The sequence below is a fragment of the Ranitomeya variabilis genome, chromosome 2, assembly GCF_051348905.1.
Source record: "Ranitomeya variabilis isolate aRanVar5 chromosome 2, aRanVar5.hap1, whole genome shotgun sequence".
Lineage (NCBI taxonomy): Eukaryota > Metazoa > Chordata > Amphibia > Anura > Dendrobatidae > Ranitomeya > Ranitomeya variabilis.
Genome location: NC_135233.1, coordinates 492214322 through 492231210, shown reverse-complemented (window position 1 = coordinate 492231210; position 16889 = coordinate 492214322). Strand labels below are relative to the sequence as shown.

The following is a 16889-nucleotide window of genomic DNA, read 5'->3' as shown; positions in this document are numbered from 1 at the left end:
GGGAATGGATTTCCGACATCATTCTGATTAACAGCTGGATCCCTGCTGCCTAACTGGGGGAGCTGACTGTCAATCAAAATGACATCAGAAGTCACGCCCCATTGCATCAGCAGAGACAGCTGAATCTCCGGCAGGAGCTGTGACCGCTCTGTGTCGGGGAAGAAAGGCGCCGGGCACAACAGGCAGGTAAGTTGTAATTACCTGCCCGTTAATGCTTGGGTACAGTTTTTGTTTTCTTGTAAAGTCTTGGATCCCTTTAACCCAACTGTTTACTAAATCTCTATTTCTCTGTTCTCTCAGGCACAGGCCGGGTGGTTGCAGCACGACTTTGGTCACTTATCAGTTTTCAGTAAATCCAGATGGAATCATTGGGTGCATAAATTTGTTATTGGACAACTAAAGGTAAGAAATGACTAAATCCAAGCTTTCATTCTGAGATTTGACTTTATTCTTGTTATAATGGTTGTGCATGTTCAGACAGGATGGCGCAGATTTACTTGGTGAAATACTTCAACATTTTGTTGCAATTTGTGCCAAGGTTAGTCATACGTGCCCTCACCCAATCTTATCATGTGTTTTAGTCACTTGCCCTTCTCGCTCTGTGAAGGGGGATGACTTATCTGGAAAAGAGAATGTCTTCAGATAGCGGCAGGTATAGATTAAGATGTTACACTGTGCGCCAACATTTTCATGCAAATATTTGAAGCATAATAAGCCAACTTATAGGAGTAAATGTTTACCAACTAGTCTGAAGATGCACCAAATTTATCCTGCACGAGTCACTGATATATGTGGCTAATTTTTAGACCATCTAGTCTAAAGTCCTCCATACATACTGGATGAAAGTCAGCCAAACAATCCAAGTTCAGTCAGAACGGTTGATCATCGTGTGTATGGGGCTCCCTGACTCTACATCGATAGATGATGTTGGGGGTGAAATAGATTGGACAACTGGAATTTCAGTGTTTTTAGGAAAGAAATGTTGCTGCTAGTGGTGTCTAGTAGTGAATTTCTTCACTCTCCCCTCTAAATACCCACAAAAGCTTGGTCGGTCCGATTGCCCATGTGTCAGCTGAATGAGGGTTCAGTTGGCATCTATCTCATGTGGATGCTCCACTTGGGTTAAAACTGTCTAAAAATTATAGTTTTAGTAAATCTTCCATTTAACTCTTTATGGGATCATTTTTTTTTTTTCAATTCTAGCACCGAGTGACTATGGACAGTGGCTATGTTTTGTGATGTCCTCTTAGCCTTTATTTTGGGAGAGCTCCTGGTATTCTCACTGAGAATATCGCTGGGGGCTCCATTAGCCCAACGGTGGCCCCAAAGCAGTTCTTTTAGCCTCAGGTAGGCCAGAAAGTATACTGTTAAAAAAGAGGACTGAATAGTATACTTTAAAAAGGCCTTTCAATGGATTTTTTAAAATTGAGAGTACTTCCTTCAACTGCCAATGCTCTGCTGTTTGTAGAACAGTTTTTGGGGGGTTTTTTACTTCTTTGCCCCTCCGTTCCAAAATTATACCCCCTATAAATAAAGATGCAAACTTTCCCTTGAACCAACCATGTGTATACCACACGAGGGGCACAGAAGAAAAAGAAAAACTGTTCCAGAATCAGTGGAGCAGAGACAATTGGAGGGGGGACACAGTTATAAAATCCAGTGACTGGCACGGTAAAAAGGACCTTTCACAAGAAATAGGCGATGCTACTATGTGGCATTCACAATTACGCCTCCCAGTCTGGACCTTGGTTACCAGGCACGTGAACTATATTCACACCTTGGATCTTCTATGGAGCCGTGCAGGACGTCTGTGTGTAAACCTTTATGCTGTGGAGTAAAAGCTTCCTGTGTTCACATTGACCCTATTGTAGATCTCCTGACAGCTCTGATCGTTAACATGTCAGATTTATTACAGTTCTAATGGCAATGACTGTGATCACTTTGGGCTCTGACAAGAATCACTATTTCGTGGATCTAATTATGTATTGTAGATACGAGTGTTACTTGGATCATCACTGGTTTTGTATGTTCCCTCAAGTGGATGATTATATCTTCGTATTCTCCTATGAGAATTGACATCTCTCTTTTTTTTCCTCTGGGGATTTTTATATCGTCTCACAATTAGCTGTTTGTGTATCTTTTGCATTGACTTCTCCGTTCCTTCTGTCCCACACCCAGGGTGCTCCTGCCAGCTGGTGGAATCACCTACACTTCCAGCACCATGCCAAACCCAACTGCTTCCGCAAGGATCCTGACATTAACATGCACCCTCTATTCTTTGCACTGGGCAAGAAGCTGTCAGTGGAGGTGAGTTCACGTGATCTCTACATCTGAGAAAAATGAAAAGGGTACTGTCCGTAAATCGTCTACGTACTTGCTAATCATTGCATAGATGGGCTAATCTCTGAGCACCAGTTGACACTGGCCAAGAAATTGTATGGGAATGGAACAATGGTTACTGTGATTGTTGTGTCTGCTGATCGGCAGCATGTGTGCACGGGTCGATGACAAAAAATGAACGTTTTTTTTTTTCGGGCCTGTGTAAATGTTTCTTTAGTCTCATCAATGATGCCAAGTGTCATGGTGTTCCTGGTGGTGTTGGTACTCCATAATGATGCCAAGTATCTTGGTGTGCCCAGTGGCGTTAGTACTCTGTAATGATGCCAAATGTCGTGGTGTGCCCAGTGGTGTTAGTACTCCGTAATGATGCCAAGTATCATGGTGTGCCCAGTGGTGTTAGTACTCTGTAATGATGCCAAATGTCATGGTGTTCCTGGTGGTGTTAGTACTCCGTAATGATGCCAAGTATCTTGGTGTGCCCAGTGGCGTTAGTACTCTGTAATGATGCCAAATGTCATGGTGTGCCCAGTGGTGTTAGTACTCTGCAATGATGCCAAATGTCATGGTGTGCCGGGTGGTGTTAGTACTCCATAATGATGCCAAATGTCATGGTGTGCCCAGTGGCGTTAGTACTCTGTAATGATGCCAAATGTCATGGTGTTCCTGGTGGTGTTAGTACTCCGTAATGATGCCAAGTATCTTGGTGTGCCCAGTGGCGTTAGTACTCTGTAATGATGCCAAATGTCGTGGTGTGCCCAGTGGTGTTAGTACTCTGTAATGATGCCAAATGTCATGGTGTGCCCAGTGGCGTTAGTACTCTGTAATGATGCCAAATGTCATGGTGTGCCCAGTGGTGCTAGTACTCTGTAATAATGCCAAGTATCATGGTGTGCCCAGTGGTGTTAGTACTCTGTAATGATGCCAAATGTCATGGTGTTCCTGGTGGTGTTAGTACTCCGTAATGATGCCAAGTATCTTGGTGTGCCCAGTGGTGTTAGTACTCTGTAATGATGCCAAATGTCGTAGTGTGCCCAGTGGTGTTAGTACTCTGTAATGATGCCAAATGTCATGGTGTGCCCAGTGGTGTTAATACTCTGTAATGATGCCAAGTATCATGGTGTGCCCAGTGGCGTTAGTACTCTTTAATAATGCCAAATGTCGTAGTGTGCCCAGTGGTGTTAGTACTCTGTAATGATGCCAGATGTCGTGGTGTGCCCAGTGGTGTTAGTACTCCGTAATGATGCCAAGTATCATGTTGTGTCCAGTGGTGTTAGTACTCTGTAATGATGCCAGATGTCGTGGTGTGCCCAGTGGTGTTAGTACTCCGTAATGATGCCAAGTATCATGTTGTGTCCAGTGGTGTTAGTACTCTGTAATGATGCCAAATGTCATGGTGTGCCCAGTGGAGTTAGTGATCTGTAATAAAGCCAAGTATCATGGTGTGCCGGGTGGTGTTAGTACTCCATAATGATGCCAAGTATCATGGTGTGCCGGGTGGTGTTAGTACTCCATAATGATGCCAAATGTCATGGTGTGCCCAGTGGTGTTAGTGCTCTGTAATGATGCCAAGTATCATGGTGTGCCCAGTGGCGTTAGTACTCTGTAATAATGCCAAGTATCATGGTGTGCCCAGTGGCGTTAGTACTCTGTAATGATGCCAAATGTCGTGGTGTGCCCAGTGGTGTTAGTACTCCGTAATGATGCCAAGTATCATGGTGTGCCCAGTGGTGTTAGTACTCTGCAATGATGCCAGATGTCGTGGTGTACCCAGTGGTGTTAGTACTCCGTAATGATGCCAAGTATCATGGTGTGCCCAGTGGTGTTAGTACTCTGTAATGATGCCAAATGTCATGGTGTGCCCAGTGGTGTTAGTGCTGTGTAATGATGCCAAGTATCATGGTGTGCCCAGTGGCGTTAGTACTCTGTAATAATGCCAAGTATCATGGTGTGCCCAGTGGTGTTAGTACTCTGTAATAATGCCAAGTATCATGGTGTGCCCAGTGGTGTTAGTGCTCTGTAATAATGCCAAGTATCATGGTGTGCCCAGTGGTGTTAGTACTCCGTAATGATGCCAAGTATCATGGTGTGCCAAGTGGTGTTAGTACTCTGCAATGATGCCAGATGTCGTGGTGTACCCAGTGGTGTTAGTACTCCGTAATGATGCCAAGTATCCTGGTGTGCCCAGTGGTGTTAGTACTCTGTAATGATGCCAAATGTCATGGTGTGCCCAGTGGTGTTAGTGCTCTGTAATAATGCCAAGTATCATGGTGTGCCCAGTGGCGTTAGTACTCTGTAATAATGCCAAGTATCATGGTGTGCCCAGTGGCGTTAGTACTCTGTAATAATGCCAAGTATCATGGTGTGCCCAGTGGTGTTAGTACTCTGTAATGATGCCAAATGTCATGGTGTGCCCAGTGGTGTTAGTACTCTGTAATGATGCCAAATGTCATGGTGTGCCCAGTGGCGTTAGGGTATGTGTCCACGTTCAGGAAACGCTGCGTTTTTGACGCAGCGCTGAGCCGCAGCGTCAAAAACGCAGCTTCCAGATGTTACAGCATAGTGGAGGGGATTTCATGAAATCCCGTCTCCACTGTGCATTAAAAAACGCATGCGGAATTCCAGCAAAAACGCACATGCGGTGCGTTTTTTCAGAACGCAGCATGTTGCTACAATGAGCAAAACACGCAGGAACACCGCAGGTGACCTGCCAGTGACCTCAGGTGCATTTTTGGTCAGGATTTTACCTGCATAAAGTCCTGACCAAAGCCTGAAGCAAACCTGACCGTGGACACATACCCTTAGTGATCTGTAATAAAGCCAAGTATCATGGTGTGCCAGGTGGTGTTAGTACTCTCTAATGATGCCAAATGTCATGGTGTGCCCAGTGGTGTTAGTACTCAAATGAAATATATCGGTATGTGTTAGTCTACTATATAGGAAAAAATGCAAATAGTGATGTCACTGTGAGGTAATAACATGTATAGTGATATTTAGGGTGAATTATGTACATATTGATGTCACAGTGCCGACATCATACACAGAGTGATCTCATAACACAGGAATAACGTCAGTTGTTGTGAATAATGTACATTGATCTTAAAGCACATGGATAATGTCCACTTATAATGTCATGACTCGGAAGGAATGCACACAGTAATGTCACTGTAGTGGGACATTATACACAGTAAGGATACAATATTGTATTGTATATTGACCATCATACATGGTCATGTCAGGGCTTATGTATAATAAAAACTTCAGTAATGGGTTAAACAGATTGTCCTACAAAGGACATTTATCACCTATCCACTCGCAGCTAATAAGTGTCAAAGCTGTGGGCTCCACATATAGGACCCCCGCTAATCACTAGAATAGGGGTTATGAGCTCACCGACTCTTCACACCTGCAGGGAGGAGGAATCTGAATGTAGCGTTGGTCCCGCGTGCAGACGGCTGATCCAATCATTTCTGTTGGGTCGTGCTGCAGTCTGCTGTTTTCTGGGAGCTTCTCATACATTGAATGGGGCGGCAAAGCTCATGTGTGACCACTAGTGATGAGTGTGTGTGCTCAGATAAGGTGAGCGTGCTTGTGTGCTAAGAGAGTGTCTTCAGCATGCTCTAATGCCATGTTTGAGTCCCCGCGGCTGCATGGCTCATGGCTGATAGACAGGCGCAACACATGCAGGGATTGACAGTTTGTCAGGCATGTGTTGCGCCTGTCTATCAGCCATGAGACATGCAGCCGCGGGGACTCAAACATGGTATTAGAGCACAGCGAAGACCCTCAGCACCAGAGCTTGCTCAGATAACACCTTATCCCAGCACGTTCACTCATCACCAGAGACCACCGCTCTATTATAAGATGGTAGTTCTAACAATCTTGAGTATCCCGGAGATGGTGCCTCCATTTACGAGATATTTATCAGCTGCGGAGAGTTGATAAATGTCATTTATGGCACAGCCTCTTTACATCTGGATTGCAGTAAAATTGTCTTTACCCTTGACTAAAGGGCAGGGAGTAATCAGTACTGTATGGAAGTAACCCACATTGTCCAGGGCTCTCACCCATGATAATCCTCTGCCATTTCCTGCAGCTTGGAGTTAAAAAGAAGAAATACATGCCGTATAATCACCAGCACAAGTACTTCTTCTTGAGTGAGTATCTGACCCTAGACCTGACCATGTGCAGAATATTGTCCTGACCTTGGTGTCTTACATTCGGCTTTGTGTCCTCCATAGTTGGTCCTCCGGCACTGATCCCGCTCTATTTCCAGTGGTATATCTTCTACTTTGCTGTACAACGCAAGCAATGGGCGGTGAGTGCGACTTGGCTCTACCTAGAAGATGCTTTGTAGTAGTCATCTTACATCACCTTAAGACTTAAAGGGTTTGTGCCACATTTCAAAGTTGTTCCCTATCCATAGGATAGGATATAACTTACTAATAGGTGGGGGTCGGACTGCCGGGACAGACAGTGTACGCACATATCAGTAGTATAGCACTTGGGTATAACCTATACTGTAATGTCAGTTACTACTATTGGATGTTCAGACCTTTTTGTCCCAAAAAGTGCAGCCATCATGTCCTGCAAACGGGCAAAAGTTTATTGGGCACCAACGGGAAATCCTAAACTCCTAGAAAACAATTTGAGAACCTTTTCCCATTTCCTCCACAGGATCTGGCCTGGATGATTTCCTTCTACGTGAGATTTTGCCTGACCTATATTCCTCTGATTGGGATCAGCGGCACCATCACATTATTTGTGATAGTCCGGTACGTGAATATCGCGCTCTCACTATTTTATAGTACGGGATTGCAGTGTTGGTGTGTGACCCAGATTCTACAACAGTTGCTCATCAGAGTAATAATCCAGTTTGGTAAGACGTCTTATCCTTAAGGTTTCTAGAAACGTCTTACATTGCTGAGAAGTCACCGACGTCCATGATGTCCTGTTTTATTATTGAAGTTTATGGCTTGTGTGTTTGATCTGACAGCAGGATGATATCAAGCTCCAAAATAAAGACGTGAAGATGGCCAGTTTGTAGGTAACACTCCTGTGACCCTTCTTGTACTCCATTTTAGATTCCTGGAGAGTAACTGGTTTGTCTGGGTGACACAAATGAACCATATTCCAATGCACATAGACTATGATGAAAACAAAGAATGGCTGTCTGCACAGGTATTCATTCTGCGCTGTACTACCTACTGCTCACTAAATGGCTGAAAGAGTACATCATCTGATTGCATCCACTTGTGGATTACGACCTCCAAGCACATTAGGTGACAGTCGGGCGAACTTGTCAATATCGAAGGGGCCAATGTCTGAAGTTATGGGGTCTCCAGACTCTTACACTACAGATGAAGTTACGATTTCCCTGAACAGTCATCTTGTTTTCAGGGGAGATAAGCAGCTGCGAAATGTGTCTGCCAGTGACTTTCTTCTCTGTCCACAATGAAAACAAGAGTGCTCGGCCAATCGCTTATGATTATGGTGGTTGGGGAGAAAGATATCTGCCAAACTATTATTCAGCTGACAGCTTTAATGGATCATCCCTCCTAACCTGTCTTTATGGGCATATAGATCATAGGAAGCTGAATAACATAATACCTTCATATCTGATATCCAATGTCTTATTCCAGAGAAATCCACATTTCTCTTAATATGTAAATGAGCTGTTAAGATCTATGGGCTGGACATAGATCTCCCTGAGAATCTGCCTCCAGAGGTTATATTAAAGGAAAGGGAGTGTTACCAGTGTGAGACATGTAAGACTGACAGTTCTCCCCTGATCTACATGTCTCACATTGGTAACGCCTCTGCTCATTTAAAATAAGCTCAGATTCCCGGGGAGATCTTTTGTCCAGCCGATAGATCTTAACAGCTCATTTACATATAAGAAGAACATGGGGAATAAGACATTGGATCTCAGATACCAAGGTATGATGTTATTCAGCTTCCTATGACCTACGTGCCCATGTAGACGGCTTAGGAGATTTGATCCTACTGATGGAACCCCTTTATTGAATCTGAGTTGAAGAAAGGCGCTAACATGTGGGCACAGTCTAAAGATGGTTATCGTTCTCCCCCCCCCACCGCCTCCATACATGTGTACGCTCTGTAAAGCATGCATGTGCTCTCGATAGATGGGGTGGGTGTAAGCCACTGTCTGACACCTCCGCTGGCAGCTAATCTGCCCTTCTTAGGAAGGACACGTCTGTATGAAGCTGTTCTGACTTCCTCCCAAAAGCTGATGTCAGTGTAACGAATGATCATATATATTGAATTTGATCTGGCGCTATCCTAAATTATCCTTTTTAGGACGATAACCATTATCAGTGCTCGATGTGCTCCACCGACTGGGGTGGAATTGAATATACGGTATTCATCCATACTGATTAGAGGAGAATTTTATGACTGCTTCGGGTCCTCAAACAGTAAGATTAGTGTCCTAATACTTTTGCTCCTTGTCCTCAGCTGGCATACCCTATACCCTGTAAGGTTTTACCTTTTTTCCCTTTCCTTATATATGGTACAGTTTGGCGCACCGATTTACCAATTATTTAGTGCTTTAATATAAGTATTATGTCCTCTGCAACCTGGGGTCTTAGCTGCTGTCCCAGTTACGCTGGGTTGTCCACATAAGAAAACCAGACTATCATTTTTTATAGTGGCACAGAAGTGAGTGAAAGCACCTTGTGGCTGTAGCCTGCTTGCCTATATGGTATTTGGACAACTTCCTAAACTACATGATTCACATTTCTCCTTTTTTCTGTCTTGGACAGCTGCAAGCCACTTGCAACGTGGACAAGTCTTTCTTTAACGATTGGTTTAGTGGACATCTCAATTTTCAGATTGAGCATCAGTAAGTACAAACCACCCTGGAATGGGGCTCGTACGTAATCCAACTGATCCTAATATTTCACCATGTTCAATTTCTGTCTCCAGTCTATTCCCCACAATGCCAAGGCACAACTACTCAAAAGTCGCTCCTCTTGTCCGCTCACTGTGCAAGAAGTATGGCATAGATTACCAGTCCAAACCACTGTTCACCGCATTTGCTGACATAGTTGAGTAAGTATCTTTATTTGGGATTTAACTATAATAACATCTCTTGTCCCTGCAATTTAAGAAAAAAAAAAATTTTTTTTTTTTAAAGATGTGGACACCTTCAGGGGCAGTTTATTTTTTTTCTTTACTTAAATGGGTATTTTGATGTGATCTCTTGGGCAGCTCATAGCTCTGAGGTCTATCCTTCCTGGCTGCTTGCGGGGTGGGTGTTTCCTCCTTGACTGACAGATTCTGGTGGGTAGCTTCAATCTGCTACTATACTAGGACCTTCAGTCTGTTCTGCACCTATAGTGTTATCACTGTTTACATATACTGATAACAGGCACTTTGGACAAGCACATGGCTCAGGAAAGTAAGAGCAATGCTTAGCAGTTTGGAAATGTGATTCTACCTGACCGATAATAGCAGCTTGGTCAGGAGCTAAGAGGGTGGAGGAGGGAGCTGAGCAGATAACTGCTGAATAAAAATCAATGGATAGGGCTGACTGGAATGTTAGGAGTTAACTCTTCTCCTAGAATGTAACTACCACACACTCTAGGCCAGACTCTGGTGGCCAAGCTTCTCGAAAACAAGCTGTACACTATGTAAGATAACAGCTCTCTTGCAGGAGAATGACAGCAGATGGAGAAAGCTAATCTGTTGATAATACTGTTTAATTATGGGGGGGTAAAAATGACTTTCACTATTCAGTTTCATTGCAAATTTTGCAGTTTTGATTATCACAAGTTCCTTGTTTCCTTTCATTTCGCTGGTTGTTGGAGATGCTTGAAACTATATTTGATTCACATCCATCAAATAATGCAGATTTTACAGGGAAATTAAATTTGCAGTTACGCTATTCTCTGCAAATTTAATGTTCTTTTATCATGCTCTCAGATCTCACCAAACTCCAGAACATAAGTAGGATTTAAAAAAAACAAAAAAAAACCTGTGTGTATTAATACATATGTTAAAGTGTTTTTTTTAAGATTTATGACCACAAAGTACAGCACAACTTTCATGTGGTCATAAGAACTAAAAAATAGAAGCATAAGTGCTCAGAGGAAGACAGATAAGTTACAAATTCTCCCAGTTAACCCTTTCAGCAATGTACAGTGCAACACAGATGCTATAGGAGGCAAACAGTACAACCTTTTTTATTGTAAGGTGTCCATATCCCTTAAAGGAAAGTCCAACTAATCTGTTTAACCCCACCCCTAATTGGAAGCTTTCTGTGTATACTGTGCATAGGCAGAAAGCTGCCAATCAACGGTGTGGGTGGGGTTGTACAGAGCTAAGTATTCCGAGCACTGCTGCAGCAGAGAAAACAGGGATTCTATCAAACTTGCACCAAGCAGTCTAATAAGTGATGCATCGCTGGAATCAGGGTCTCTGTCCCTATATTACGCTGCTCTCTGATTCCATAGCAAACACCTGGTGACAGATTCCCCTTACTATATAGAATGTTGACCGTCTTTCTGTTTCTTGCAGCTCTCTGAGAGAGTCTGGTGAACTCTGGCTAGATGCCTATCTACACAAGTAAGAAGAGCGCCCTCTGTCTAATTCTGCAGGATTCACTCGGATCTATTGGAAGTGAAGAATTTGGATTGGATGGTGATGCTGTGACCTTCTCCACATTCCCGGTCTGCAATGTGATTGGCGCATTTTGTACTCTTCAGGACTGAGGCTGAAATCTCAGTTCATGGGAGCAGTGACATTTGATTGCATACTACCATAGATGCTATTAATTTTGTATCCTGCATTTGTTTCACTTTGGCTATAAAATTAACAATGAAAGCAAGTCTGATTTCCGATGGTGTGGTGATTACCGTGGAGCTAAGCACATTCTTGCTGCAAATCCTCTGAGCTTAGCCCGGCTGCATTCCCACCGCTGACTGGGTAGAACGCTGTGGTCCCATGCCGTGCCTTCATAGGAAGAGTCTTTCTTTTTTGGGGGGAGATTTGTGTACTTCATCACAAACTGTTTTAGGCTGATTCCACAGAAAAACAAACGGAGCATTTGTAATAGAGTTTTTGGGTCAAAATGTATTTTTTTTTTATCCTTATGTAGCAGGCACTAGGCATGACATTTTTCATGCATTTGCAATTAGCTTTTCTATAAGGAAAAATTAATGGGAAAAAAATTGTTTAGAAAAATATTCACATGTAACCTTGAATGAAAAAACGCAAAAGACACTAAGTGGGTTGGTGTCGAAGACTTTCGAAGAAAAGACTTCTTACCCACTCGGTCACTTTTTAAAAGTTGTAAGAAAAGAGAATGGGTTTTATCAAAACCTTCTGTTGACCTACAGGTTTACCATCACTTATGCCAGGACTTGGTGAAGATTATAGACCGTCTTTCTGCATCTTCGGGAGTATATGGTGCTGTATAGGGGCATCAGATGGCGGGCGGATGGGTATAAAATGTGTTTGAGGTCCCTGTGTGCACCACTTGGGTAGGATTTACCAAGACTGGTGTATCATCATATGCCAGCCTGGAACTTGGGAGCCTGGTAGAGTATACAGATGTATCAAATGGCACAGTCCTCTGGCGTCCATTACATTTGTTGTGTTCCACTTCTTTGAGAAGTTTTTGGGCTGCACAAACTACGGTACTTGTGTGAAATGTTTTTACGCCACTTTTTGGGCATAGAGTTGATAAATCTTCACCTTTAGTGTCAGAAGTGTTAGGTTTTGGTGTCCAGAAACAGAGTTGTGATCTTAAAAACTATATAAAGGTTGAATCACGAATGTGGCCATTGAATAGTTCAGATAGTTTTTATACTGGACTGTTATGGGTCTGGCATCCTAAAGGGCATCTCCAGCAAAGGTAACCTGAGAGGATTCATGCTGCCAGAACCATGGGCCGCATGAATCGGACAATGGCTGCGTTATTGCAGTAGGGAATGTTGTATTCTGAAATACTGTGGCTTGTAAGAGAAAGCGTGAAAAGTCAGCCGGACTATGCGTCTCGGATGACTAGTCCAAAGAAGGTCCTTGGTGGCTTCTCATGCCATGATCTCCTTGACGGACAGGTCTCTCCCCATGTGTGCGCATAGGTAGAGGCCTGTCAGCCCAGGGGTTCAGGGTGGGTTCTGGCCTTGGACTAGTCATCTGAAATGCAGTTCTTTCCAGTGTAGGTGGGTGGATCGATACACAGGACTCCGGTCCATGGACCAGGTCAGTAATCTTTGGATGGAAGGCTTGCAAATCTCTTTCCTTCTGGGATCCCCGATGCTGCTTTTCACCAGCTGGGCTGGCGGGACATCCTCTGTGACACAACACAATGACGCTACGCCAGCCCTAGCTAATCAGTGGCCATGCCCGGGATCCCGGAAGGTAAGAGATTTGCTACTCTCGCGGCTAGAGACTACTGACCTGGCCGATGGTCAGGAGTTCTGCGACTCCATCTGCCCATCTCCACCTGTCTGGCTTTACTAGTTTTTTACCTTTACAATAAGCAGTGTTTCAGAATAAAACACACCTGGCTGCTGTAACGCTATCAGTGGTTCGGGCAGTATGAAGAATCGCTTTTAGATATGGAAATGGAGTTTCTGCGGCCATCACAAATCTGAATGAGGATTTAAGCCAGAAACCATCCCAGCTACATTTATGCTACAGATTTGTGTCTTGCATAAATCCCCCAAACACATCTGCTATATGTGAGCATTACTGCAGTCCTCAGGAGTGTAGACACATGCAGTGATGGATTCTAGACATAAGTATATGACATTTTTTATTAAATATACATTTTTTCCCTACGGATAGGGGAAATATAGGGAGTAATTTATCAATGCTTTTGTACCAAATTTTTGTATGGAAAAAGATGCATAATATTTGGCAAACGTGATACTTTGATCAATGTGGTACAAATAATGGTAAAGCGGACTTTAAAAACCCCCTCCTGAAGAATCCCCCCATTGTAGTGTATATTACTGACATCTGGTGGCTTAGTTTTGTACTGCACGCAGAGATCAGCTGCCTGAACAGTAGAGATGGCGCAGCAGCTCAGATTTATTTTTAGGAAGGCATGTAACCAAGTGTGTGCCTTGTTCCCACAGGCACTCCATAATACTAATAACCAGGTCAATGCAAACTCTACCCCTCAAACACCATGCATCATTTGTAGTACTAGTCTCCCTTTATGCTGAAGAGGGACATTTTTGGGCAGTGCTTTGGTGCAACCGTAACCTGTCCACTCCTATACACTGTGTGCAGAATTATTAGGCAAGTTGTATTTTAGAGGATTATTTTTATTATTGATCAACAACTATGTTCTCAATCAACCCAAAAGACTCATAAATATCAAAGCTTAATATTTTTGGAAGTTGGAGTGGGGTTTTGTAGATTTGGCTATCTTAGGAGGATGTCTGTTTGTGCAGGTAACTATTACTGTGCAGAATTATTAAGTAACTTAATAAAAACCAAATATATTCCCATCTCATTTGTTTATTTTCACCAGGTAAACCAATATAACTGCACAAAATTTAGAAATAAACATTTCTGACTTGCAAAAACAACCCCCCCCCAAATATTAGTGACCAATATAGCCCCCTTTCTTTATGATACTCAGCAGCCCTCCATCCATAGATTCTGTCAGTTGCTTGATCTGTTTACGACCAACATTGCGTGCAGCAGCCACCACAGCCTCCCAGACACTGTTCCTAGAGGTGTACTGTTTTCCCTCCCTGTAGATCTCACATTTTATGAGGGACCACAGGTTCTCTATGGGGTTCAGATCAGGTGAACAAGGGGCCATGTCATTATTTTTTCTTCGAGACCTTTACTGGCCAGCCACGCTGAGGAGTAGTTGGAGGCATGTGATGGAGCATTGTCCTGCATGAAAATCATGTTTTTCTTGAACGATACCAACTTCTTCCTGTACCACTGCTTGAAGAAGTTGTCTTCCAGAAACTGGCAGTAGGTCTGGGAGTTGAGCTTCACTCCATCCTCAACCTGAAAAGGTCCCACAAGTTCATCTTTGATGATACCAGCCCATCCCAGTAGCCCACCTCCACCTTGCTGGCGTCTGAGTCGGAGTGGAGCTCTCTGCCCTTTACTGATCCAGCCTCTGGCCCATCAAGAGTCACTCTTATTTTTTAAGTCTATAAAACCTTTGAAAAGTCAGTCTTAGATATTTCTTGGCCCAGTCTTGACGTTTTATCTTTGTTTCTTGTTCAAAGGTGGTCGTTTCTCAGCATTCCTTACCTTGGCCATGTCCCTGAGTATCGCACACCTTGTGCTTTTTGTTACTCCAGTAACGTTGCAGCTCTGAAATATGGCAAAACTGGTGGCAAATGGCATCTTGGCAGCTTCACGCTTGATTTTCCTCAATTCATGGGCAGTTATTTTGCACCTTTTTTGCCCAACGCACTTCTTGCGACCCTGTTGGTTATTTGCCATGAAACGCTTGATTGTTCGGTGATCACGCTTCAAAAGTTTGGCAATTTCAAGACTGCTGTATCCCTCTGCAAGACATCTCACAATTTTGGACTTTTCAGAGCCCGTCAAATCTCTCTTCTGACCCATTTTGCCAAAGGAAAGGAAGTTTCCTAATAATTAAGCACACCTTATATAGGGTTTTGATGTCATTAGACAACACCCCTCCTCATTACAGAGATGCACATCACCTGATTTACTTAATTGGTAGTTGGCTCTCAAGCCTGAACAGCTTGGAGTGGGACAACATGTGTAAAAAGTATCATGTGGTCAAAATACAACTTGCCTAATAATTCTGCACACAGTGTAGTTACACCACTTTACATATAAATGTGCGGTTTATGTTAGGGTTAAATGGAGAGACACACCGGTAGGTTAGTGCGAGTGTTGGGCCGGGCTAATGGGAACAAGTATCAGACTTTATATTAAGCTAATTATATAGAACAGTACAGTAAAACTGTAAATATTTAAGGATTTTTCTAGTAAATCCCCCACCAATAACATTGAGATTGTCTAATCTATTATTTTTTGATTAGTACTTGCTCCACATTTTACACCTTTATCAAATCTCGGGCTGCAATTTTACTATTTTTCTATTATGAATATAGAGCCGAGATACAATAATGAGGTTTTCAGATGTCATGGATCGGTGACGGCTTTGGACATTGCACCTTATTAATTCTCTTAATATAAACTGTTGGTTGATGTCATAGATTGTATTCTTAATGTGTTTTTCTATATCCTTGTAATAAAGGCTGCTAGGCTACGAAGCTTTGTGGTACGCCGTGCATTTTAGATTCTATTTAGTAATTGCTGCTTTAGTACCGGCATGTTTTGCTCCGATCAATTTTATCCCCATTGTAAGCTACTTTGGGGTTTAATTTGCCTCCACAAACAGTTACACATCTCTACAGGAATGGAGCTTAGTGATGGAGATGATCCATTGCCTTATACAGTGAAAGTGGTTGAATATTGCCAATTTCATTCTGGACCATGAGCGTGGCAATGTCTTGGGATTCAGAACCGCTGATTGCAAAGCTGTGTGCAGGTTTACATTGAGATTAGGCCACTTTCCAACCCAGTGTGAAATCTATGGCAGTACGTCCTGAGCCAACATCTACCAATAAAGGTAAACTGTAGCAGATACATTTTTCACTTCCATATGGCCTCCATAAAAATGTCCCCCCCCACCTCCCAAGGAATATTTCAGCTTATTCCCACAATCTTAATTGTAGACATCACTTTCTGCCAATAGTAGCGCTGATAACTACATGTCCCATGACACTTTGTTTAGTTAGGGACAGAGGTCAGATCACAGAAGAAATTGATATATAAACCATTATAGAAGGTCTTCAGGATGTTGGAAAATCTCAGAGGCAGGGGGACAGTGAAGAGAAAGCTGCGGACTATCACTATGTTACATCATTGTCACTGTGCAGCCTGCTGTATGTAGGGGCTGAGAAAACGTGCAGACCGCCCATTGTGTGTGTGGATCCTCTGCTGACAGCAGATGTTATTTACAAATATAGATGAGACACTGTTTGCAGATAAACATTCACATTGGAAACTGTATATCACTGCCATTCTCAGTCACTACAACTGCTGTCCTACTTGTGAGATGCTTCTGGGTGTCAGGTAGCGTCCAAAGAAGCTACCCCGGACTGTTCACACCAAATACAGGCGCTCAGTGCCTCACGGCGTGGCCAACATTTACATACATCTTCTCACCTGCTGGTTTCCATCTATCCTCACACTGTTCTGGGTCTATCATGCCAGGGCTGTCAATCAAGAAGAGAGGGGTGGAGACAGACAACACACAGGTGTGAAGGGTCACTTGGCTCCACCATGAAGCACCTGTACTTGGTTTGAACAGACGTTTTGCGCTGATAGACTCCCTTTAAGGAGCCTCAATGACATTTTATCCAGCCCCTCGGGCAGGTTCCTGGACACTGCAGTACACTTGGGCCCATCACCATTAATTTCTTCTTGCTCTGTGCGCGTCCTCTGATGAGTTACATAACATCCCATAAGGGAGGGGCAGCAGTGAGGAGCAGCTCCTGTAT

General features: G+C 43.3%; 1 protein-coding gene across 2 annotated transcripts in view; it reads left to right on the top strand.

Moving 5' to 3' along the window:
- Window positions 1-13907, top strand: part of FADS1 (fatty acid desaturase 1) — a 33310-nt gene extending 19403 nt beyond the window's left edge. Inside the window, exons 4-12 of one of the 2 annotated variants that reach the window (XM_077287954.1) lie at window positions 301-402; window positions 2179-2307; window positions 6434-6494; window positions 6579-6655; window positions 7015-7112; window positions 7422-7518; window positions 9123-9202; window positions 9286-9411; window positions 10879-13907. In XM_077287954.1, the coding sequence (XP_077144069.1) occupies window positions 301-402; window positions 2179-2307; window positions 6434-6494; window positions 6579-6655; window positions 7015-7112; window positions 7422-7518; window positions 9123-9202; window positions 9286-9411; window positions 10879-10930 (822 nt within the window). In that variant the 3' untranslated portion in view covers window positions 10931-13907. The remainder of the gene's footprint in view (window positions 1-300; window positions 403-2178; window positions 2308-6433; window positions 6495-6578; window positions 6656-7014; window positions 7113-7421; window positions 7519-9122; window positions 9203-9285; window positions 9412-10878) is intronic. The other variant, XM_077287955.1, reaches the window with a different exon arrangement.
- The last annotated feature ends 2982 nt before the right edge of the window (window positions 13908-16889 follow it).